Source organism: Gadus morhua, chromosome 1 (assembly GCF_902167405.1).
Source record: "Gadus morhua chromosome 1, gadMor3.0, whole genome shotgun sequence".
NCBI lineage: Eukaryota > Metazoa > Chordata > Actinopteri > Gadiformes > Gadidae > Gadus > Gadus morhua.
The window spans coordinates 34,336-59,259 of NC_044048.1; the positions used below are offsets into that span (position 1 = coordinate 34,336).

The 24,924-nt window shown below is 41.6% G+C and overlaps 1 protein-coding gene across 1 annotated transcript; it reads left to right on the plus strand.

Moving 5' to 3' along the window:
* The first annotated feature begins 19,295 nt into the window (after positions 1–19,295).
* Positions 19,296–24,253, plus strand: LOC115536824 (uncharacterized). The gene is made up of 2 exons (XM_030348281.1): positions 19,296–22,059; positions 23,986–24,253. The coding sequence occupies exon 1, from the start codon at positions 19,327–19,329 to the stop codon at positions 20,923–20,925; it is 1,599 nt and encodes a 532-aa protein (XP_030204141.1). The 5' UTR covers positions 19,296–19,326; the 3' UTR covers positions 20,926–22,059; positions 23,986–24,253.
* The last annotated feature ends 671 nt before the right edge of the window (positions 24,254–24,924 follow it).

Here is a 24,924-nt window from a genome sequence, read left to right on the forward strand (position 1 = left end):
TGTGAGAGGTCATTCCTTCTCCTGAGTTTGCTTCCTATTTATGTCTAGTGTACAACCCTACTGTCCACAAGCATCACCCCCCCCTCCCCATATGGATTTGGAGAATTGTTGCCACGTCCCAGTGGTGGAGGTATCATATATATGAAAGAGGGCATTCAATTATACTACAATGATCAATTAGGAGGCCGAAGCCCTAAAGGAAGTGATGCAATAGGTGACTGAGTCGAGAACAAGTAAGCTATACCTTGGAGTCTCTTATGCATCAAAGGGGGTCTCAAAGGACGCATACGCATCAACCTATGGCTCCAGCCCTGCAGGAAATGACTCGGCAAGTGCTCCATCTTGTTGTACCGCACCCAGCAGGTCGCTTGCAAGATTTTGGCCTGAAGTTCTTCCCAGACCTACACCCTAGCCATCCAACATGCATATCTGAGAATCAGTCCTCATTTTAATAATGACAAAAAGTTATGAGAGAAATGCACATTCACTTTTTGTTATCTCATAAGCGGCATGGTGCCGGCTCCTTTTGACCTTTTGACCCCAGACTTCAAAAACGTGTCCACAGGCCAGCTGTGTCTACACACCTTAAGCCACAAATGTACAAATGTACACCTCCGTCCCACAAGGGCTAGAACTCCAAATCTCGGATATGTCGTTCTCTGGACCCCGGGAAATGTGAATATACATTTTGGCATCTCTAGTTATCTCGAAAAGGTGTGAAAAGGGGCGTGACCTCCAACAGTAGCGTAAATGTACATAAGACAGAGGTTAGTTTCTAGTCTCCATTTTTGGTGGGACGGAGGTGTACATTTGTGGCTTAAGGTGTGTAGACACAGCTGGCCTGTGGACATGTTTTTTTTTTTTATCCCACCACCACCCTCCCAATTCGGAAAAAAAATTAAAATAACAGACACAAAGAAAGAAAAACACAGAAACAAGCTTTAACATACATACTGACAGACAGACACAGGGACGCACAGTCAGACAGGCAGACATAGACAAATGGTGGAGAAATGTGGAGTGGTAGATGTTGTCTGAAAGGAGGAGTATGTGTGTAGGGTAGGTATATGCAAGTGTGTAGCTATAAGGTGTTGTTTGGAGAAAGGGAACGTGTGTGTGTGGGGGGGGAACTAGAGAGAGTTAGGAGGGGAAGAGGGGGGGTGAGGGGGGGGCTTCGAATGTACATGGCTTACCTTAACTGTTGAATTTGTAGAAATGTTATGAGGGGATTCCAGATTTCTTTAAAGGCGGAGATATTGTTCTTTTTATATGCAGCAGTTTCTTCTGTCAGGATGAATTCTGTGATTAAGTTGGTCCAATGGTTGAAGTGGCAAGATGATTTAGATTTCCAGTTTTGAAAGACTATTTTCTTGGTGATAGCCAGAGAGACAAGTGGGGTTTTGTATTTTAAGGGGAAGGGGGAATCTGAGGTGTCTCCTAGAAGACAGAGTGCTGGAGACAGTGGGACTCTGCAGTCCAGGACCGAAGATAGTGTGTTCGTTACTGTGGTCCAGAGAGAGTGAACAGGTTGACAGAGCCAAGTTGCATGGAAATAGGTGTCAATGCTCCCCGAAGCGCACTGTGAGCAAGTGTCTGTGTCAGATAATCCCATTTTAAACATTTTACTCTGAGTGATGTGTGTTCTGTGGATAGTTTTATATTGTATGAGTTGTAAGTTAGTGTTGGTGGTAATAGTCCAGAAATCGGGGTCGGGAGACAGAGTTGTTTTTCGGAAGCGTTATTGTGGGGTTAGATGAGGCGATGATTCTGTAGAGTTTTGATATAAGTTTTTTGGGGTTGTTGGGTATGTCCAGTAACTGTTCGCTGGTTTTGGAAGGTTGTAGGGTGTTGGTTAATTTGAATTTGCATTTGATTAGGGCTTTAAGCTGTTGGTAGTGGAGAAATTGGTCTGTCCCAATCCCAAATTTTTGGATTATTGCTTTGAATGACATAAATTCGGGATTTTCAAAAACGTGATGGAGGTGGGTAACGCCCTTTTGCTGCCATTTGGGGAGATAGATCGGTGTGTTGTGCAGACGGAAGTCCAGGTTGTGCCAGATGGGTGTATGCCTGCACGGTGCTAGTGATGATTTGGTGATTTTGTTGGCTTTCCACCAGGCTGTCAGAGTTGTGGATATTGTGATGTTATGGTAGAAGTCCAATTTTTTGATTGACTGTGGTAGAAAGGGGAGGTCTGTGACTGAGTTGGGGGAGCATCATTTTTGTTCAAGATCGAGCCATGGGTTGGAATGTGTCTGTTGTTGAGTCCATTTATATAGGTATTGTAATTGATTTGCCAGAAAATAGTGCATGAAATTGGGTGCTTCCAGTCCGCCTAAGTGTTTTGAGTTCTGGAGTGTTGAGAGTGTTATCCTTGGTTTTTTATCTTTCCAGTAAAAGTGGGTGGTGAGAGAGTCTAATTTCTGTTTGGGGTTGTCGGTAACATTGAGAATAGGTAATTAATCTGGGGGAGGGTTTTATTTTTGACTGTAGCAATTCGGCCTATGAGTGTGAGTGGTACCTTGTTCCATTGTTTATAATCATCTTCTATTTTCTTGATGAGTGGGGCATAGTTGAGGTTGAATAGCTCTGACAGCCTGGGGGAAATTGTGATACCTAGGTACTTTATGTTGCCTGTGGTGAGGGGGAGGGAAGGGTCGTGGGCTACAGAGTTCCCACCGTCTCCAGATAGCGGGAGTATGGTTGATTTGTTCCAGTTGATTGTATAGTGAGAGACTTTTGAGAAATTGTTAATGCACTGATTCTTGAGAGTCGGGACAAAACTTGTCCTACATAGAAAAGTCTACTTTATATCAAAAATCAAGAAATTCATCATGATTGACATACTTACAAATTTAAATCTAAAGGAATTGTATATACCTATGTGATTTTTAGAATATCTTTTTTTATCTTTTTGGGGAAAATTTGTTAAAATGTATGGTCTGTGGTTAGAAGGTCAATGTTATTGCAAAATGTCAAAATGTTGACCATCCCAAAAAACTTTTAAAAAAGCTCTACAATTGTGAAAACATATGTATCAAATAAAAAAGAAGGGGTATAAATATAAAAAAAATGCATGAAGTGAACGTCAAACAATATTTTCCATAAAAATCTGCCTATCAAAGTTGTGTCCTCAGTTTCTGTCAACTCCGTCAGATTTTCTCATAAGCCACAATAAATCAGGAAATAGCATGGTCAGCTATATCCCTGAGGACCCCTTTTCATCTCCCTGCCTGTGGTGAATGCAACACTACCACACATGCTCTGGTACGTTTTACATTTTTTGATATTTTAGACAATCAATGTCAATATTCCTTTGGTCACAGCTGGACCATGTCAATACCATCTTTCTGTTAAGTATCTGTTTGAGCATTTTAGTGTGGTTATTGGGACACTTATTAACTGAGAAAAAACTAGCTAGCTGCCGTGTACAATACACGTTTTGGCGGGAAAATACATGCCCTTACGTCAACTCCGTCAGACGTCAAATCCGTCAGGTTTTATGTCTGACGGAGTTGACCTATAAGCTGACAGAGTTGACAAATCCCCCAAAACCTCTTAATGTGCTGATATAATATCATTTTTGAATATAGTAAAGGGTTAAAATGTTATTTCAGGGTTTTATTTGCACATAAATGTACATACATAGCATAGCATGCATTACATTATTTAACCATACGCATCTGACTTGTAGAGAATGGGCAGGCAGTGGTCTACTTATTATTGTATAACGTGTAACTTTCCCAGCACATATATCTCTGTCTCTACATATATATGTAGAGACAGAGATAGAGAGAGAGAGTGTGTGTATATTTTCATAATATCTGGTTATGAAAACTACATCCCGCACCTTGAGGATTTTACATCCATCCATCCATCCATCCATCAATCAATCATGTCAAGTAAATAGAAATCTAATTCTATAGTCTTATTTAAGTAAAAATGTTATTATTTCAATTTGTATTGTAGGAAAGCACGGCTAGACAGAAATTGTCAGTTGAGGAGCAAAGGAGAAGAAATGGAGAGTACCAACGAAAGAGAAGGGAAAAATTGAACGGTGACCAAGAGAGCAAACATGCTATGCAAGAGAAGGAAAAACAAAGGTGGAAGAAGAGAGTTACAGACAAAAAAGTAATACAAATAGACGACATGGGAGACAGGGCAAAGAGGAATTGGAGAAAGTATTGTAGAGAGGCACAGAAAAGGTCCAGACAGAAAAGATCCAATGAAGATGCAGTGCTGGAGGCTCACACCCCTCCAGATAGTCCGCAAGATCAGAATATTCAAGAATACAATGCCAGACACAGCAGACAGTCTCTCAGACAGGAAAGGGAGAGAAGTAAAACGAGAAAAAGGCATTCAAGAGAAATAAAAACTTTGAAAGAGAAGCTTAAGAAGGTAACAAAGCAACAAAACAAACTGAGAAAAAGAATATGTCGAGGAAGAAAGGCTACAATTAAAACACCACTTGACTCCCCAGGAACAGAAACAAAGAAGATGCTATCAGGAAGCAAAATTAGGAATCCAAAAATCAAGAAAGCCCTTCTATTCCACAACATCCTAAGAAGAGAGCTGAAGAAAAACAAACAAACTCCTGGGCCACGGCGTCAGGAACCAGCACTAAGTGTGTCATCAGGCAAGATTCTAAAAAAGTATCGTCTCCTTCACCAAATCCACCAGTTTGGGATAACCTACAAGTTAATGAGGAAAGAAACAGACAAAGAAAAAGCCAACATTCCTAAAGGGTATAACAGAGACTGTTAAGGATTTCTTCCTGAACTCTGCACATGTGACCACTGATAAGACTGACACCATCACTAGGAATAAGATGAAGCAGCAGAGAATGATCCTGACAGACTCCATGATCAACCTCCACACTGATTTCCTCATTAGGAACCCCACTGTGAAGCTGAGCTATTCTTCTTTCTGTACTCTGAAGCCATTCTATATTACAGCACCAAAAGCATCTGATCGAAAGACATGTCTGTGTCAAAAGCATGAAAATGCATACTTAATGCTCGAGGTCCTTAGAATGTCTGGTGTTGTGAAGTCAAACAAACTGGATGACAGTTTTCAATTAGTTTGTTGCTCTCCAGCAAGTGAGGCCTGCCACAGATAAGGCTACATACTGGAATGTATTACATTAAGGGTGGAAAGGCAGGGTTTTGCACACTTTCAGAGTCAAAGAGACAGGATGCTGCAGCAATCTGGACACACATGGATCCAGTCCTAAAAGATATCAAAACGAGATATCCGCAGGTTACCAGTGTGCACTTTTGGTTTGATGGTCCAAGTAAACAGTATAAGAACCAGAAGAATTGTTTCCTTCTGTCTTGTATCCCCCCTACACTGGGGTTTGAAAGAGCAACATGGAACTTCTTCCCCACTTCCCATGGTAAGGGGGCACCACACGGCATTGGCGGTACAGTGAAAAGAACAGCTGACAACCTGGTCCTGAGAGGAACTGATATGACAGATGGACACACATTCTTTGAAAAGGTCTCAAACAGTCTGAAGAGCGTTCAGCTGTACCACGTTGCAGAAGAAGACATGCAAAGATACGATACACTTCTCATGTATCCTCTCAAACAGGTTCCCTCAACAAGACAAATACATCAGGTCATCCCACATGATAACAGGATCCACCACAGACAACTATCCTGCTTTTGCAGCAAGACGTTGGTTTGCCAGTGCTTCTGCCCAGCTACCTTCTATTTCCATGGCTACCCAGAGAAACAGCACAGTGATGCAAGGAGGGCAGCGAAGAAAAGACCTTTGGCCATGTTGTTGGAGGACATGGAAAAAGAGATGGAAGGGGAGATGGAAGAGGATCTGGAAATGGAAGATGTGATGGAGGAGTTGGATGAGGAGCTTCTGAAAGGTCCCGAGGGTACTGTGACAGTTACGACTGTTAGCAGCCTTAATAATGGAGACTGGCTAGCAGTAGTATATGATGGCCACTGGTGGCTAGCCAAGACCATTGCTGTGGATACTGAGCATCACGATGTGGAGTTTCTGCATCCCCATGGTCCAACAGCAAATTATCAGCCTAAGCTTCTCACAAAGGATGTCTGTTTCTGCCCAGTTGAAGACATCATAGTTAAACTAATGGGAAATGCATCACCAGTCAAATTAAGAACACGAGAGATCTACAGCATAGCCCCTGATGTGATGGACTTCATAGAGCGTGAGCATGTCCGACGCCTGTTGCTCAAGGCACAAGTGCGGGTTAGACAAAAATGAAATCTTAAGTAAGCTAATTTAACCTGATTCTAAGCTACAGATTTTGTGTTGCAGGATTGTTGTTAAGGAATGTCAATTTAAGATCACACCCAGTATGAAGTAGGCAGTGCAGGGCATAACACATCCAACACACCCAGTCACACACGCACCCAGCCACACACACACACACACACACGTGCACACACATACACACACACACACACACGTGCACACACATACACACACTCAATACTCTAATAACAAGGAGTAGTTTTAGTAGTAGTGTTTAAAAAGCACATTTGTTCAATAATCAATAATGCACACACATTTTTTTGTCAACACCATCAGTTTTTTGTCAACACCGTCAGATCTTCGTCAACAGTGTCAGACCTATGTTTTTGTTAATTTTTTGGTGAATTTTTTTTTTTCCTTCAGTTTATGTTGTTTTTGTAATAAAGGACCATCTGACCTCTTGTGTCTTATTTATTTAAGGAATTTTTTTTTACAATATTGAAATTAAAAAGAAGTTTGAAAATGCAAATATTTAGAAATGCTGGGTTTTCAGAATAGTGGGAAATCACAACTTAAGTTTATATATTGTATTTTATTGCATATCAGAGTTACTAAACACTATTACTACATACTTCAGAACTTTAGATTCTTGTTGGATTGAAAGAATTAACATTTTATACTTTTTAGTGTGTCTGATGGAGTTGACACAAATCTAGTTCTGAAGGGAAACATGTTTATTTGTTAAAAGTGTGTTTTTATTCAGAACCTGTTCCTTTGCATGGTTAAATAGCTAATACCTTTCTCTGCAGAAACATATGACTCTAATAGATATAGTGTGCATTTTAAAAAAAAGTTTTTTAAAACGTATTTTGTCCCGACTCTCAAGAATCAGTGAATGATGTTGAAGGTTTCATTGAGTGAGAGGGATGGGGTTTGTGGGTATAATAATAGATCATCTGCATATAGGCTAATTTTGTGTTGAGAGTTGTTGATTTGTATTCCTTTAATTTTACTGTTTTGACGTATCGCTGCTGCAAGTGGTTCGATAAATATGGCAAAGAGGGATGTAGAGAGTGGGCATCCTTGTCTGGTTCCTTGGTGTAGAGTGAAGCTTGGTGAAGTGATCCCATTTGTGACAATTGTAGCCCTTGGAGAAGTGTATAGTGTTGTTATCCATTGGATGAACGACTCTCCAAAACCAAATTTACGGAGGGTGGAAAATAAAAATGTCCAATTGACCTTGTCGAATGCTTTCTCTGCGTCTAGTGATACTATTATAGTTTTTTGTTTTTGTCGTTGTGCAATGCTGATGAGGTTGAAAAGTCTACGGATATTGTCTGAAGCATGTCTATTCTTGATGAAGCCTGTCTGGTCTGGATGGATTAGTGCTTGCATAACTGTTTCAATCCTAGTTGATAATGTCTTTGTGATAATTTTTAAGTCTGTTTATTAACGACAGTGGGCGGTAACTAGAGGGATGTGTTGGGTCCTTGTTTGGTTTTAGAAATAATGTGATAAGGGCTGTGTTCATATGTGTGGGAATGTTAGATGTGGTTTGGATTTCTGCCAGTAATCTGTTGAAGAGTGGTGACAAGATGTCCCAAAAGTGTTTGTAAAATTCTGCCGGTAAGCCGTCGGGTCCTGGTGATTTGTCGTTTGGCATGCTATGTATTGTTTTGACGAGTTCTTCTGGGGTGATGGGTTGTTCTAAAGAGTTTTATTCGTCTATGGTTAGTGAGGGAAGGTCCAGATTGTTAAGGAAGGAGTAAATTTCAAATTGTGAAGGTTGGGAGCCGGGAGAATATAAACTGCTGTAGAACTGGTGAAAAGTGTTATTCATTTCTTGAGGGTCCTGAGTAGGTTTGCCTGATGTGTCGAGAATAGATGGGATGAGTGATTTGTCTCTTTTGTATTGTAGCATGTTTGCCAGATACTTACCTGCTTTATTGCTGAGGTGAGACTGATCATATTTGAGTTGTTGTATACAGAACTGTGTTTTTTTGTGTATGATACTATCCAATTGAGTTTTAAGTTGTTTGAGTTCGATTTGTGTTTCTTCAGATGGAGAGGTAGACTGTTGGTTTCTTAGCTGTTTTATTTTTTGTTCAAGAGTATTTTCTAGTTGTTGTTGCTGTTTTTTTTTGTGTGATGAATATGATATGATTATACCTCTCATAACTGCCTTGCCTGTTTCCCAAAGTGTTGATGGTGAGATATCTGGAGAGTCGTTCATCTCCAGAAAGGCTGCCCACTCTCTCTTTACCAGGGAGGTGAAATTGAGGTCCTCTAGGAGAGAGGTGTTGAAACGCCATCTTGTTGAACTTTTCTTTTGTACTGGAGTGTTTAATGTTAAGGATACTGGGGCATGATCACTGATAATAATTGAATGGATAATGTTTTCTGAGATCTGTTGGATTAGGGAGTTGCTAACGAGGAAAAAATCAATTCTAGAAAACGATCGGTGGGCTGAGGAGATATGGGAATATTCTCTTAGTGACGGGTTCCTTGCTCTCCAGCTATCACCAAGGCCATAGTCAGTCATATATTGTTTAATTACATTTGATGAATGACAAATTCGCGTGTTACTGTGGTGGTGTGTGCGGTCAAGTAACGGGTTGAGAACGGTGTTGAAATCTCCGGCTACAATGAGGTTTGTGGAATAGTACAGCAGAGAAAAGAGGTTATGATAAAAAAGTGGGTCATCATTATTGGGAGCGTAAATGTTCGCGAGTGTAAAAGTTAACTGATTTATTGATATATTAATGATAATAAATCTTCCTTCTGGGTCTATGATGGATGAGTTGAGGGTAAAACTGATGTTTTTGTTTATTAAGATGGAGACGCCTCTTTGCTTGCTGTTAAATGTGGATGAGAAGATTTTGTTGAATTGTTTGCAATAAAGGTTCTGTAATTTTTTATTTGTTAAGTGAGTTTCTTGTAAGAAGCAAATATCTGCCTTTAATTTAATGAGGTGGTTAATGATTTGGATTCTCTTAGAGGTGGTGTGAAAGCCACGTACATTCCATGTAATCAGGTTAAGTGTTTGCATGATCGTATGTATGCAGTATGTAGTATGTGTTTATTTGTACCAACAATAGGTACCCATGAAATATAGAGGGGGGAAGGAGGGGAGAGAAAAGGAACAAATAGAGGTGAGAGGAAAAGGAGGATTGAGGTGTGTGTGTGTGTGTGTGAGGTGGATGTTGGGTGTGTAAGAGTGGATGAGTTACATGTATAATACGGGTGGGCACAGGTTTCAGGCAAGATGTTAAGTATATACTACTTACTGAATGATTTTTCCATGGTTGTCTCAAGCAGGCACAGAACATAGATAGACAGGACACATATACAAACGCTATAGTATAAACACAGAACATAGATAGACAGGACACACATACAAACGCAATTGTGTAAACACTGAACATAGAAAGACTGGGACACACATACAAACGCAATAGTGTAAACACTGAACATGGATAGACAGGACACACATATAAACACAATAGTGTAAACACTGAACATAGATGGACAGTACACATATACAAATACCAATGATAGAGGTTTTGAGAATGTTCGAAAGAGGGAGAGAGAGTAGAGAGTTACATAGGGAAAGACAGAGAATATTTGACACAATGCCAGCGGTGCTAGGAGCGGGTATGGCATAGTGAAGGACGACGTCGGGGTGGAAATCAGAGTTCTAATGTAGCTGTTGGCGTGGCAAGTAGATGAATTGACATAATATATCCATGTGGCTAGGCGCAATGCAGAGTATGAAGCAGTGTTTGGATGAGGAATCAGGTTACAGCCAGGTAGTAACTTTTGGATCGCGGTAAAGTGTTCCATTCACATAGAGTTTGTCTACCGACAACGTAGCTCGCTTTCCCTCGTCACGAAGCTGCTTCATTATCGGCACTAGTGTCCTTCTGCGATCTTGAATAGTTTTGGGAAAATGATCGTACATCCCAAAAGCAGTACCCCTCAGTTGTTTCCCTCTGCTTTTAACGAGTTATTTTTGCTTGAAGTGTTCGAATTTTGCTATTATTGGCGGTGGCTTGTTAGGGTTTTTTGACGGGAGGCGGTGGACTCGGTGAAAAGTTATCTCTTTAACTGCTGCGGCGGAGAGTTTAAGGGAGTCCTGCATGAAATATTTTAATGACATTTCTGGATCGTCGGGTGTGTTTTGTGGAGGTAGATTGATACCAGAAAATATGAGGTTATCGCGCATGCTGCGGCACTCGATGTCCAATATGGTTTCTTGCATTATTTTGTTGTCGTTGGTGAGTTTTGTGACTTGTTTGGAGAGGTCTGATACGGTGCCTTGGAGTTGGTTATTTTCGTGCATCAGAGTTTCGATTTGGGACTGGGAGAACTCAATGCTAGATTTTAAATCTCGGAAGTCTGCATGAAGTAGTTCGAGTATGGAAAGTTTGGAGTTTATGGATGCGAGTAAACTGACCTCAACTGTAATCGTTTCCTCGTCTATTTCAGTGGATGAACCCCGTTTGCGTATTTTGTTGTATGGTTGTGTCATGATGTCCGGGTTGTAGAAATAGCTGTCGATGAAGGTGAATAGGTAGTCCGTTGTCCAAGGTTGGTTATCCAGTGTTTACGAAAGTTTTCTTTGATGAATGAAGTTTGAAAAGTAATCCGGTATGTTTATGTTTGCCTTCAGCGTGCTGCCATTTTGGATCTCCCCCACGTCTCGCGATAGTCTCAGAGCATCGTCGATCTCCCTGTGGACACGTTTTTGAAGTATGGGGTCAAAAGGTCGAAAGGAGCCGGCACCACGCCGCTTATGAGATAACCAAAAGTGAATGTGCATTTCTCTCATAACTTTTTGTCATTATTAAAATGAGGACTGATTCTCAGATATGCATGTTGGATGGCTAGGGTGTAGGTCTGGGGAGAACTTTAGGTCAAAAACTTGCAAGCAAGCCGCTGGGTGAGGTGCAACGTGACGGAGCACTTGCTGAGTCATTTCTTGTAGGGCTGAAACCCCCAGGTTGATAATGATATGTGATAATGATATAAATACAATTTATGTATTTTCAACACTGGACTGGGCCTGTGAATCAGAGTTCAGCAGTGGAGAATACTGTGGTGCATCTCTGTCTTCAGCTCAGCCTTAACTGATGGCCCATCAAGGGGAGGGGCCCTCCCCCCCTGCACCTGAAATAAATATCTTCCCGGTGCCGTAATGGGGCAAACAAGGTGTCCTTTGACATCTACGTTTCGAGGCGATTGCATCGGTGCCACACATGACCATATTTAACTATGTTTCAGGGTAGTAATTAGCTGTCGATTTTGGAGGCCTTAGCAATAGTGACCAGCTATAGATTTGCTTCCCGTTGGAGTTTTTGAACAAATGACATGTTATTTAGCATGTACACGTTGAGTTGAGTCCAATGACACCAAGCATGACACTTTAGCAAAACGGTAAATGTATTTTACATGGTACACCTATGGTCTAAGACATGATCTCGGTGTGGCACAAGGTCGAGCTTGATCTCATTGGACTCAGCTGAACGTGTAGATGCTAAATAACATGTTATTTAGCATCTACACGTTCAAAACGGGAAGCAAATATACAGCTGGTCACTATTGCTAAAGGCCTCCAAAATCGACAGCTAATTACTACCCTGAAACATAGTCAAATATGGTCATGTGTGGCACCGTTGCAATCGCCTCGAAACGTAGAAGTCAAAGGACACCTTGTTTGCCCCGTTACGTCACCGGGAAGATATTTGTTTGGCTTGTGGACAGTAGGGGTGGACACTAGAAATAGGAAGCAGACTCAGGAGGAGGAATGACCGCTCACGCTCACACATATTTAATTAATTGCTTCAAAAACCCTTCCTCGTTAAATCAATGAGCTTGGTGTCTAAACTGCGGAAAATATTAAAATATTTCAAGGATACCTTGGAATATCTGTCTATTTCATAACCAGCGGATAAAAGCTAACGTTTACGACAAAAACAACACAATAGGAGGAGCAGAGGGGGCTGGCAACCATGCCAGTCAAGTGCATGTCACATGTTTAAAGCCGTTATTGTATTTAGTTAATACAATATTAATCTATATATCATATACATAAATACACAATTGTTTAGTTACAATATTATAAGTAGACCATAGATTTTATTCAATTATCGTTATAAAAAGATCTGTATCTGAAGACCATCAACTCGGAAATGGCCATGGACCGTATGGCACTATATCCCCCCTATACGTCTCCCATCTAGATTTAATATGCCATTCTCGTTGCTTCGAGGGAGTCGTCTCTGTAATAAATAAATAAATGTATTTATTTAGGCTACTATACGGCTCTTCTCAATGTCGTGGAACACTCCGTTCTCTTGCACAGGCATTCCCGTCTTACGGAGGTGAATTGTCTTTTCCTTCAGGGCTTAAGGTTGTTTTTAAAATTGTTAAATAAAATAACATCATTACACGGTTACATAAAATAACATAATCAGCATAGACAAAGGTTTTATAGCCTTGATTTAAACGGCATGCGAGCTGCTGGTTTCAGCGTCCATAGCAACCATGTTATTATATTTCTGTCGAGACCTGAAATAACTATCAAACCAAACATCCTTCAAATTCACTGAGCCAAGATTATGAAAGTAAAATGCACATTTCTCGCTAAAATTTTTTACACTTTTGAAGGCGTAACTATACAAAAATATCATATTTCTCCCCCAAAAAGTCCATCAGGCAGCTGTAATTAAATAGAAACAAGCTCATAAAAAATCTGTCCTCTGAGAAAAATTGACCTCCCAACCCCTAACAGCCCTTGTGGATATTGCCCTCACCCAAGACCATTATAACCCCTTCCAGCCCCTACCCATGCTTCACTCCTCCTGAGGTAGCACAAAGGAGCAAAGTCTGGACCGAGTCCTGGAGTTGATAATAGAACAGCAGGGACAGAAGGGGTTTAAGGCTAATAATGATATGATCAGTGACGGCTGGTGGTGATTTTGGGTGGGTGGGCTAACGAATGCATTACATTTATCAATACTTCACAGGGCTCCACACGCCATGAGGTCACCTTTATATCTCTGTTCATAACTTTCATATAATGTGAATGATTTTTAAACAAGAATAATGTGTAGAGAAATGCGTGTCTTTATTTGAAGCACAATTATAAATAAAAAGAAAAATAAGGCGTTTAAAGTGCTTCACTGAGCTGAAATTGAACATTTCGAACTAAACTATTAAGCAAAATAAAACTCTTTTTGTGCTTTAAGTGTTAAACAATTAAAATGTTGACCGGTCTCCCTTTGCGCAAAATGCGGCTGTAGCCGATCACACTCTTTGGTAGAGACGTCTGTGTCGCCGTCAATGATGAAGGACATGAATGTGACGTTAATGTTTCGATACGAAACGTTGTTGACCCGCTTACAAATGCACTATTACCGGCCATATTCTGACCGCACTCCTGACAGTAAAAGCAGTGCATTCCGTAATGCACTACGTTATAATAAGATGTTATATAGATGAGTCAGCATTTAATTAATTAGTGTGATGTACATCGTTTGGATGATGTGTCCCCAATCTCTTCACTTCCAATTTTTCCTCCAAAGACATTAAAGAAAACCGATTAGAAGGTAAATAATCCACTTCGTTCATTTTCATGCTAACGCCCACCATACTGCACTTGCGCTACTGTGCTGTGATTGGTCGAGGTCACTGTACTGTAGCTACTGTGCTAGCTGTAAGTCCAAGGTCAGCCTTTGGGCTAAACAAATTTAGCCCAAATGGGAAGCATATGAAGGGGGCGTGTCAGGGCACCTGTCAATCAAACGTCAATGGAAGCTTACGCTACTGTGCTTGGGCTAAATTAAATTAGCCCAAATGTGGGCGTGTCACGATACCTGTCAATCAAAATTGAATGGAAGCTTACGCTACTCCGCTTGGGTTGAATACATTTAGCCCATTCAAAGGAAAAAACCCAAGATGTATCATATATCCTGGGTTTTTCTGTCACTTTTTGGTGCAGTTGCTGCTTTAGGTTCTACCAAAATTTAAAACAATATGTTCCAAGGTTTTTAATATATTTTATTTTTACTGTAAAAGGTAGGGAGGGCTTAGCCCTGTTAGCCCATTTATACCAGCCGTCCCTGTATATGATCATATCATTATCAATCGGTAATATGAAAATGCTGTTCTTAAAACAAAACTAAGTATTTAATCATTAGGCTGTTCTGCAGGCTTCACAACAGGGGGTTGCACTCATCTAATGTGTCTCGATCATATCACCTTTACACAATGTGTTGGGCAGCCTAGTTTAAGATGCAATAGTGTCATAAAATGTCTTTGTGCCACGACCCCTCCCCTGCACACAAATCAGCTTCAACAGTATCATGCTAGGATAGGTTCAAGGTTCAACATTTTTGTCGTTATTAACTTAGATTATTTATAAAAGATTACAAAAGAACAACACTCAACAACACTCACTCATTTTTTTAATTTATGCAATCAGAGTGAGTGAGTGAATTTGTCAAGCAGCCTCCCAGGTTGGCAGCCAGATTTTCCCGCTGGGAAAAAAAAGGGGGAGGAGATGGTTGGTGAGAAAGACAATCATGAATAATCACTTGACAATCAAAGCTGTAATGTTTACACTGTAACCTGTATTCCAATTTAATTAGGTATTCCAGTTTAGATTAACCAATGTCATAACATTGTAACGACCAATGAAATATCTGAATAATCCACAGTATGGAAATAAAAGGAGGACAAGGAGTCCAGCCGGGGAGGGGGGTCATCTCGCGATTGCTCATTTGCGTAATCGAGCAATCGCGCACAAAATACATTTCAAAGTGGACCGGCCCACCGGGAGACCTCCTGATCTTCCCGATCTTCAGCCTCTGATTCAGAGCGAATTAAAATCGCTGGCAGAACGGCCTGGGGGTCTAACACCAGTCTTTCACCAGGAGCCACCAAAGACTGTATGCCATCCGCAAACTCAAAGAACTCTATGTTGCCCCCCATCTCCTCCTTCTGTTATATCAAAGTATTGTCCAACCCATTCTGCTCTACTGTTCCACCTGCTTCTTTAACATGCTCACTGTCAAAAACTGGGTCAAACTTACACGTGTCACAAATATAGCTGCCAAATTAATTGGTCTCCCCACACCCACACTGTCAGAGCTCAATATAAAGGCCATCTCACACATTGCATCCACAATAGCACTGGACAACACTCACCCTCTCAACTGCCACTTCACTGTCATGCCCTCTGGACGCAGGTATGGGTCCCTGTTGTGCAGGAGGGCTCGCTACGGCAAAAGCCTGGTGCCTGCAGCCATAACAGAACTCAATAAAAGGCCAGGATAAATCACCCCCAGTCCTACTCTGTGTAGATGTTTATGTAGATCTGTGTAGATGTTTATTTGTTTCTGTCTATTGTCTTTCGGCGTGCGGCCCAAATATGTAATGTACTGTGATGTGAAGAAAAATTTCCCCTTGGGGACAATAAAGTCTAAAGTCTAAAGTCTAACACCATAATATATATAAACTATAAGTGCATTTCACATTAATCGCAGTTATTACATGGGTCTTCTCAATGCCATGTAACGCTCCGTTCACCTGCATCGGCCCTTCACAACTTCCGGCTGTGAATTATATTTGATAATTTGATAATTTGATATGTATAATCATGAGTATTATTGACCACTGTCAAGAAAAACAAAGGATTTTTTGCAGCGTCTTCGGTTGCTAAGCGACGTCAACGTCTTTGGCGGACTATTTCTCTGCTGATCAACACTGTGAATGCTGGTAACAAATAAATTGTAAAAAGACACACCATGTGAAGTTATTTTTTGTTTTGGCAAGTAGCCGTGTAATAAGCGGGATATGTAGAGATCATCGCCGGTCATTAACGAAAATAAGCCCCTTTGGGGAGAAGCAAGACACCTCCGCTGCGCGTCGGTGTCCTGTTCGCCCTGTTAGGGCTTATTTTCCCGACAATGACCGGCGTTCTATACATTATCCCAGAATCAATTTGTGGTCCAATCAGTGATCCATATCTGGTAGGATCATTGATACATTATTTCGCAGTGCGATTATAAACTAAAAAAAGTGATTAAACAGTATTGGTACATCAACCATTGTATTCTTTGCAATTGTATGTGTATTAAAGTGTATGGAAATAACAGTCATCTTTCTTACTGGTCTTACCGGTGCAGCTTCTGGCTGTTGTCGGGGCAATCCTTTTCTTTTTCAGAAACTGTTTGACACAAGCAAATCGTCGGTGGCAGTGGCAGCGCTTGTCATCAGGACAGTCTCCACTAAAGGTGTACACACAGAATATAAAATAAGCAAGCAGGTCAGATATATACTGTATGTGTGGCTGCTCAAGGAAATTATACTAAAAAAGTGAAATATAGCACAAGTTCAACAGTCTAGAGATTAGATGTATTTGTTTTAACTTGTAACTCCATAAAGAGAGAATGCTATGTGTGACATTCCGCATGGAAATGAACTTCATCGATTATGTTCATTTCAGAAGGAAGACATGCAAAACAAATGAAATATTTAACTTAGGAGGGATAATGTGAAAGATGGCAGAATATCAGCTTTGTGTTGATTAGGTACACCTCTTGTCCTTGGGACTCCTTTTCTCTTTTTGGGCTGTGTACCCTCGTCGGTGGCAGTGGCAGCGCTTGTCATCAGGACAGTCTCCACTAAAGGTGTACACACAGAATATAAAATAAGCAAGCAGGTCAGATATATACCGTATGTGTGGCTGCTCAAGGAAATTCTACAAAAAAATTGAAATATGGCACAACCTATTTGAACTGCAATAATTAAGCTAAGCACACCGAATTATGGTCCTTTCATTGAAGATTTTTTGGGTTACCTGTCTAGGGTTCAACACCAGCTGAACACAGCTCTAACCCCTCGTTGGTGCTGGTGGTAGGGGTGGCTGAATGGAGAGTCTCTGCAAAAGGTGTAAACACATAGAATATTAACAATGATAATAATGTACTATAATAATGATAATAATATGCTGCTGAAGCACATTCTCACCAAAAAATATGAAAGATGACAATAAAGCTACGCTAACCCCACCTTGTATTTTCATTGGGTCTTCGGGCTCGAAATGTAAAATATAAATGGTCTCTCCTTCACCCTGTGGCATACTTGTGGCATCTGATGGCACTTTCTTTCCTGAAAGTGTGGTAGAAATTAGTGAGTATATTTTATGGTAAACCATGATTATTAATAGGTTTTATATTTTTAATTGTGGAAACCACAAGATGCTTGCAGAGTCTGTTCAGAGCAGATGGTAAACAGAAATGTCCTGGGAACTGCGGGGTCAAGTCATGTTGACCTCAGACCAGGGCGCGGTTGATAACATGCTGAGACGAAGATTGACTGGGCGGAAACCCCATTGGAACAAAGGGAACCTCCATTGTAACAAAGAAATTCTTGTATGTGTGTATGTGCATAAAGAGGAGCTGGAGTCTATGTTCGCCAGTGACTCTGCAAACCCACTCAGGCTGTTGTCGTTGTTGTTTTTCTTCACGATAAAGTCTTTTTCAATTCTTGCTCCGGACCCCTCGATTTCTTTTACTCTCTCTCTTAAATTAGTCTAAGTGTTTTAAATCTCGATTAATCTACGACATAATTTGGCGTCACGACCAGGAGGAAATAGGGACTCGCCAGCTGCCGGGCCAGAGGACGGGACGCGAACGGATCATACGACCAGAGCTCAAGGGTAAGTTGTCTTGCCATATATAGGATAGAGTCGTTTGATCTGTTCTTGCCCCGTCTGAATGCCGAGCAGCAGGTAAAGTGTCTCTTCGATCAAACGAACCGAAATTATAGATAAATGAGCGAGTGAGAGATACGGGGGCTCCGGGAGAGATTGACGTGCGCGCGCACATTGGCCATTCGCGCTCTGTGGTTCTAAATGACCAAGACGCTGTGTGGCTCTATATTTTTGATATGAGTTGTTGTTATTTTGAGTTTTGAGGTTTTGGTCAAATAGACCTATTATAAAGTCCTGTGGCTGTATTCTAGAGGATCGAATTAGTGGGAAAGTTCCAATAGGACAGTAACAGGTCCGCAGGTCGATTGAAGTACCTGTTGGATGTTTGAGAGTATCCCAGAGAGCTGGGTTGGAATTCATTGCCGTCGATGAATTCATTTTTATTTTAGAGGTTTGCTTGGGATGTCGACTGGTGAATTTTTAGTTCCAATGTTGGCATTTTTGAGAAAGCAGACTCTCGCGTTTTTGAGTAGATAAGTTTCTTGATTGGAGTACCGTTTGAGTTGGTATTTTCAGGAGTCTCTTGTTTGTTCGTGATCTGGTCGAGTGTTTATGTATTCAGCCATTGTTTTGGAAGAATAGGCTTGTTGTTTGGAGTACCATCCGACCGTTCATATTTTAATCAAAAGGCCAGTTTCTACGCTCGGTCAACTTTTTATTTGTAATTAATTACAAACAATTCGGACATTTTTAATATAAGATAAAGAAATTGTATGAACCGGCTTATTGTCTGTATTTAAGTCGTGTTAGGATTAACTCACCTCGGAGGTTTTTACGACCCGGTTCATTTTTTGTTGTTGATTCTGTCATAAATAAATTAGGCGGACAGAGAATAGTTAATTTGTTTGAAGTAGTTGATATCATAAATAAACTAGACGGATAGAGAATAGTTAACTTGTTGAAGTATTGAATAAATGTGTAAATCTTCTTTGACATCGCGCTGACTAACTGCACGTGCACGAGCAAACACACAGGGGACGAGCAGGAGCCTGCAGGCCGGGGTTAAAGATAACAGTGAAGGGTGGGGGCCACATTCCAACCTTCGGGAGGGAGACGAGCGCTTGGGAAGAGTTCACATTTGTAGCTTAGAGATAGTAAAGTATAGAAAATAACTAGTAGAATAAACTCAAATAAATTTTATTAATAAATAGTGTACTTCACCATAGATAAATAAAGTAATAAAGAAATAATTAAAAATGGCACCAACAGCGGTAGAGATTTTGAGTAGAGACCGTCTATTGCTCAAAGGTGAGATGAAAAAGATCTCTGAGAAATGGGAAGAAAGGACAGAAGGATCAGGCACTATATGGCCCATGGAAGGGACTTTTGATCCAATAATGTATAGGGACATGGAGGTAGTAATAAGGAATTACATAGATAACAGAAGTGGAAAAACGGCCTCAGCAAAGAGGGACAGGGAAAAGTTAGTACTAGCTTTGTTCTTAGAGGAAGGAGAGAGGTGGCGAACATTACAGAGAGTGGCGGGAGATATAATTGCTAATAACAACAAGGCTCAACCATTGCCTCTGACGGTTGAGTCACCGCTGCACAAACTAGTACCGTTGTACCCATTGCTAAAAGACAACGTAGAATCTAAAGGGGAAGTCACACTAGATGAAGGAGATAATAAATGTAACAATACTGACATTAATTCTAGTGAGAGTAAAGATGAGGACGAAGATGGGGCAAGTGGTGTTGAGCACAGTAATGAAGATGTGAAAGATGGCAATGAGCAGGTTTGCGAGGGGCCTTCTCCAGGAAAGAAAAGGAGAGGAAAGAGATCAGTAAAGAGAACGAAGGCTCAGAGGAGTGATAGAGATGGGGAAGAGAGTTTCTGTGCGTTTCGAGGGCCAGAGGAGCCTTGCTGTAGTGCAGCATTATGGGACTCCCTGGCACTCGAAACACAGGGGAGACCAAGGAGATCACAGGGAGAAGAAAAAGCACCCGAAACTTCTCCAGGGAACTATCCTATTCTAGTCGAAGGACAACAGGTCCATTTTCAACCGTGGGGTTCACAGGACTTAGAGGGGGTCATTTCTAGACTCCCTAACATAATTAACGGGGCGTCTAAATGGATTAGAACATTTGAGGAGCTCACAGTGGGAAAGCTAATTGCAGTGGGGGACCTGAAAGCTCTGTTGGCAAGAGTGTTGGGGTTATCCAAGATGGAGTTTGTACTGAGGAATGGAGGGTTGAATATACTGGATGGAAAGTATGATGAGACTACACTTGATCATTGCAGAGGGGCGTTGTGGGCCACACTCAGGAGGGAGTTCCCGGTCCGTATGGATCCTAAAAACATGAGAGGTCTCCCTATTGGTGACACAGAGAACCCTGCATCCTACCTGCAGGCCCAAGTAGACAGATGGCGCATGGAGACGGATGAGGATCCTGAGATCCATCCGGTGTTCTCTGTCATGTTTAGAAACTCTGTGATAGAGACACTACCCAGCCAAATCAAAGCCAAGCTAGAGGATGTGGTTGGACTGTCTACATCAGGATCTCATAGAGATTTTAATGACCATTTAGTTCATGCAGTGGATGAATATCGTCAGAATAAACAAAGAATACAGGAACAAAGCAAGGAGGTTCAGAGGAAGCTATATCAGCTTCAGCTGGAAGATCTCACAAGGAAGGAAAGAGATAAGAAGAGACAGGCAGGTGTTTTAGAACCAGCTGCTGTAATATCGCAAGCCGCCCAGCAGGGCGCACTTCAAAACCAATATCCAAGATTGGCATTTTCTCTCCCAGTACAACAGCCTCAGAGCCAACTGTCACCTACTCCACCTGTTACACATGTACACATCCATAATTATGGGAACCTCACAAATAAAAATAGAATCAGGGGCCCCAAGGACAGTTTAGAAACAATCAACAACCAGGATCCCAAGGACAACGCAGAGGTCCTTTAATATGTTATGGGTGCAACCAGGAAGGACATTCTAAGAAAGATTGTTTAACTAACCCTTTTCCACCACAGCAAGGACAGGGTAACAGCGACCAGGGACGGGCGGGTCCCTTTGTAGGTCAGGGATACTAGGGGTGCCCAGAGAATCCACAGGGGGAGGGTCAGCTTGTAGCAATCACAAAACAAGCTGATGAGGAACCAATACTGCAGGTTCTGATAAAGTATAGAGGCACGCCATTGATGGCCCACACTGGAGCCACTTACACTTGCGTAGGTCCAAATTATGCCTCACACCTCCCCCTGGCAGGAAAATTCACCAAAACGTTGGGATTCTCGGAGCACACGCAGTTAATACCTATGACAGCTCCAAGGATGACAGTCTGTGAATTCTTATTTTAAGTTGTATATGTGAGCGAATGAGTGAGTGAATGAGCGAATAAGTGAGTGAGTGAGTGAGTGAGTGAGAAAGAGTTGGCATTGAGTTGAGTTAGAGGGGACAGATGAAGTGATTTGTGAAGAGTGAGACAGAGAAGAGGAAGAGTGTGTGGATTGGCAACGAGAAGTGGCGATGAGATTGGAGAAGGCTTTCCGGTTAGAATTTTCTTTGGGAGAATGATATCTTTCGATGGCCTTTTAAGATTAATAATCTAGTTTTGGGGTGTGTCCAAAAACGAATAAACCAGAAAGGAAAAGAAAGGATTACTGAAAGTGAAAATGGTTATGGAGATTTGTGAAAGCAAAGGAAGTAGATAAAAAGAGGTAAAGAAAGTTAGAGAGAAGGAACGTAAGTAAGGAAAACCCGCCGGTGGGGGCTGGACAGAGAAACAACAGAGAGAAAGAGACTGAATTTGCATTGTACTGAATAGATTATTTGTGTGCTTGGATGTACTCTGTATTTGGTCCCTGAATGTAACCTATGTCCACTGTTTTAGAGAAAACATAGAACCACCACTGGGATTGGTGATTCTGTGGCTCTTGGAGACTCTGCATCGCGTCGGAACACCATGTGGTATAGATCATTACATCTTGGTACACGGAGCACTGGTGAGACAAAAGGTTGGATCAGAGGGAGAAGGTGTCTGAAGAAGGGAGGGGAATGTAAAGAAAGCAAAAAGGGCGGACGCGGACCGACACAGAGGTAATAAATCAGCGGAGAGGAGGCTGGGGGTCGGTTTAGCTCAGGAAGTAGAGGGTGTCTTGTAACCGAATGGTTGCTGGTTCGATCCCCATCTCCTCCTAGCTGAGTGTTGATGTGTCCCTGAGCAAGTTAAATGGTGATTACAGGATTTAGGGATAATTATCTAGACTCCAAAACATGAGCAATTAGCGTTAAAAAAATTGTCTGCACACCACACTCCAGAGGAGTCAATGGGTTCAATGGCGCCAGGGTAAAGTGACTCATCAAAGGAGGAGCAGACCCAACCCATGGACTCTGCGTGGATAGGTGGATGTTATTTTGGTGCTTGGGCCTGACGAGGTCTAGGTGCCAAGATAACAACACAAATAAAATATTTCCTTCGAGATTATGATAAGTAATAGACAATTTATTAAAAGTGATCTTATAATTTAGAAAAAACAATCGGCAATACTTAAAAATTAGACCAAATAAGTATGATAAAACGTTATCCAAATTTCTAATTTAGGTTATCCACAATGACAAATGTAATTTAAAATAAATAAGTAAAATAAAATAAGAACGGGTGTGTGTGAACCTGTTCTCGTGTGTGTGTCAGGGCTGCCGAGGTAGGGGAGAATCCTCTCCTACTCCGAGTGACAGAGTACACAAGGGGATACCCAAGCACACTTCAGATAAAACAATATGGTTAATTACTATAGAAACAATGTATCAATTCAGTGTTGAATAAACTAGCTAAGATCAACATAGAGGATTTGGGTTTGGTATAGTAGTGAATCAGAATATGGAAAACACTAAATGCAAGCAATAGGTAGAATAAAAGGTTTAATTAGGTCGTCCAATTTAAATAGATAGTGAAGGGCAATCGGGTAGGATTATGAAGAGAATTGTGATTTTGAGTAGCGGTTAAGACAAAAGTGAGTCGCCCAATATTGAAAATGCAAGTTTTAATATTGTGATTTTTGTTTTCTTTCACATCTCCCTAGTTAAGGACAATAGGTGGATTGACGCTACATCTGCTGGGAAGGAGTCATACATGCTATGTTGTCAAATTGGATTCGGAAGTAGTCGGTTTACCTTCAAATGCCACTAATACTGCTGCAACACTTTAATAATTTTAACTCTGATAAATCATCTTTTGTTTTATAGTCACCCTGATGTGTATTCATTACGCACACATATGGCTGCATAAGGCAGATGCGGCTGAAGACTCTGTCTCCATCCCTCCACTCTGCGATCTATACCACCATATAGGTGGGGATTGATCGTATCCCAGGTACGGCATCCTGCAGTAAGCCAGTATGGAAGGCTGGTTAGCCAACGACGGGTAAGATCCCACCTTGAAACCCGGGACAACCTAATTCAGGCACAGTCACGATTACTTGGCAGAGTCACTGTGAGCACTGGCTCACTTGAACATGTAGTGACGAACTGCAAGGGAAAGCCGGCTGATGAAAGGTGGAGGGGGAACAACAGGAGTCAGATATGTCAGCTCTGACAGCAGAGGTCGTCTTGAAACGGGGCATGTCGCGTTTTATTTCATTTTATTTTACCTTTGTGGTATAGAAGGCCACTAACGCATGTACGTTTTTTCGGTTTAGTGCATGACTTTGGAACAGCGTGGTTTCAGGCGGCTGATGGTAAACCCACCCATATTGGGCTTTGGATTTGGACATACTGGTTTCGATTTCCCTTCCCAAAAGATTGGTTTCAGTTTACTGATGCTTAAGGTTAGACTTTCGACGTTGGGTGCACCAACGGCGTTATTAGATTTGTTTATCATTTACTGCGCATGGTTTTGACCATTGCGCAAGGGGGGAGGTATTAGGAAAATTTTTGAAAACAAGGTTTTTCTTCACCATACTTGCAAACAATGATTGACATCCAGCTAAATGAGTGTGAAATATTTGAAAAAACAGTGTTCAACAGATGGGTAGAAGCAGTCCCATCAGAAGACCAAAGTGCGGCTACGGTAATCAAGGTTCTGACTAGAGAAGTCATGGCAAGGTTTGGAATTCCGTCACAAATTAGCTCAGGCGACAGAGCAGCGTTTAGTCAGAAAACACTCAAACAAGTGATTTAACATCTGCATGTCAAACAAAGATTAGGCTGTGTCTACATTCCTCAAACCACAAGGTATGGTGGAGAGAGGAATCGGACGCTTAAGACAAAGATTAACAAAATTAAATTAGAGTACTAAATTAAAGGACTAATGCATTACGACTGACACTAATGAGTTATCGCATGAAAACTAACAGAATGACGCATCTAACCCCGCATGAAATGTTTACGGGTCGACCCATGCCTTCACCTGTCATTCGAGGGCCTCATAAAGGACCTCCATTAGAACAATTGGAAACTGAATTAAGACGTTATATGGGACAACTAACTGGCATACACAGGCTTATTTTTCAACAAGAGAAAGGCAGAGTTCCAGAGTTGGAGAAGGAGCCACCAAGGGGGGTGGAGCCAGGTGACCACGAGCCTAGGCGAGAAGGACCATACAAAGTCACCAGCGCAACATCAACAGCCATCCAAGTGGAAGGAAGTGCCACGTGGTATCATCTCAACCACTGCACAAAAGCTGCTCAACCCAAAGCCAGAGACGACCGTGAGGAGGAGGAGCCAGACGCAGACACACCTGGGGCTGACCAGCTGCCCCAGGACCAGATCCAGTCGAGCCAAGAGATACAACAGCATGATGATGCTGAAAACGGGGAGCCTGTTTCTGATCCTTTACGGGTTGTGCCAGATTCCGCTGGCACAAGCACAGACCCCGAGGAAGGATGAAACCACGGGGACAACACAAACCTGGAAGGGCCAGGAATTAGGGGGTGGTAGGCCTACTGAAGAAAGCCAGAGAGGAAC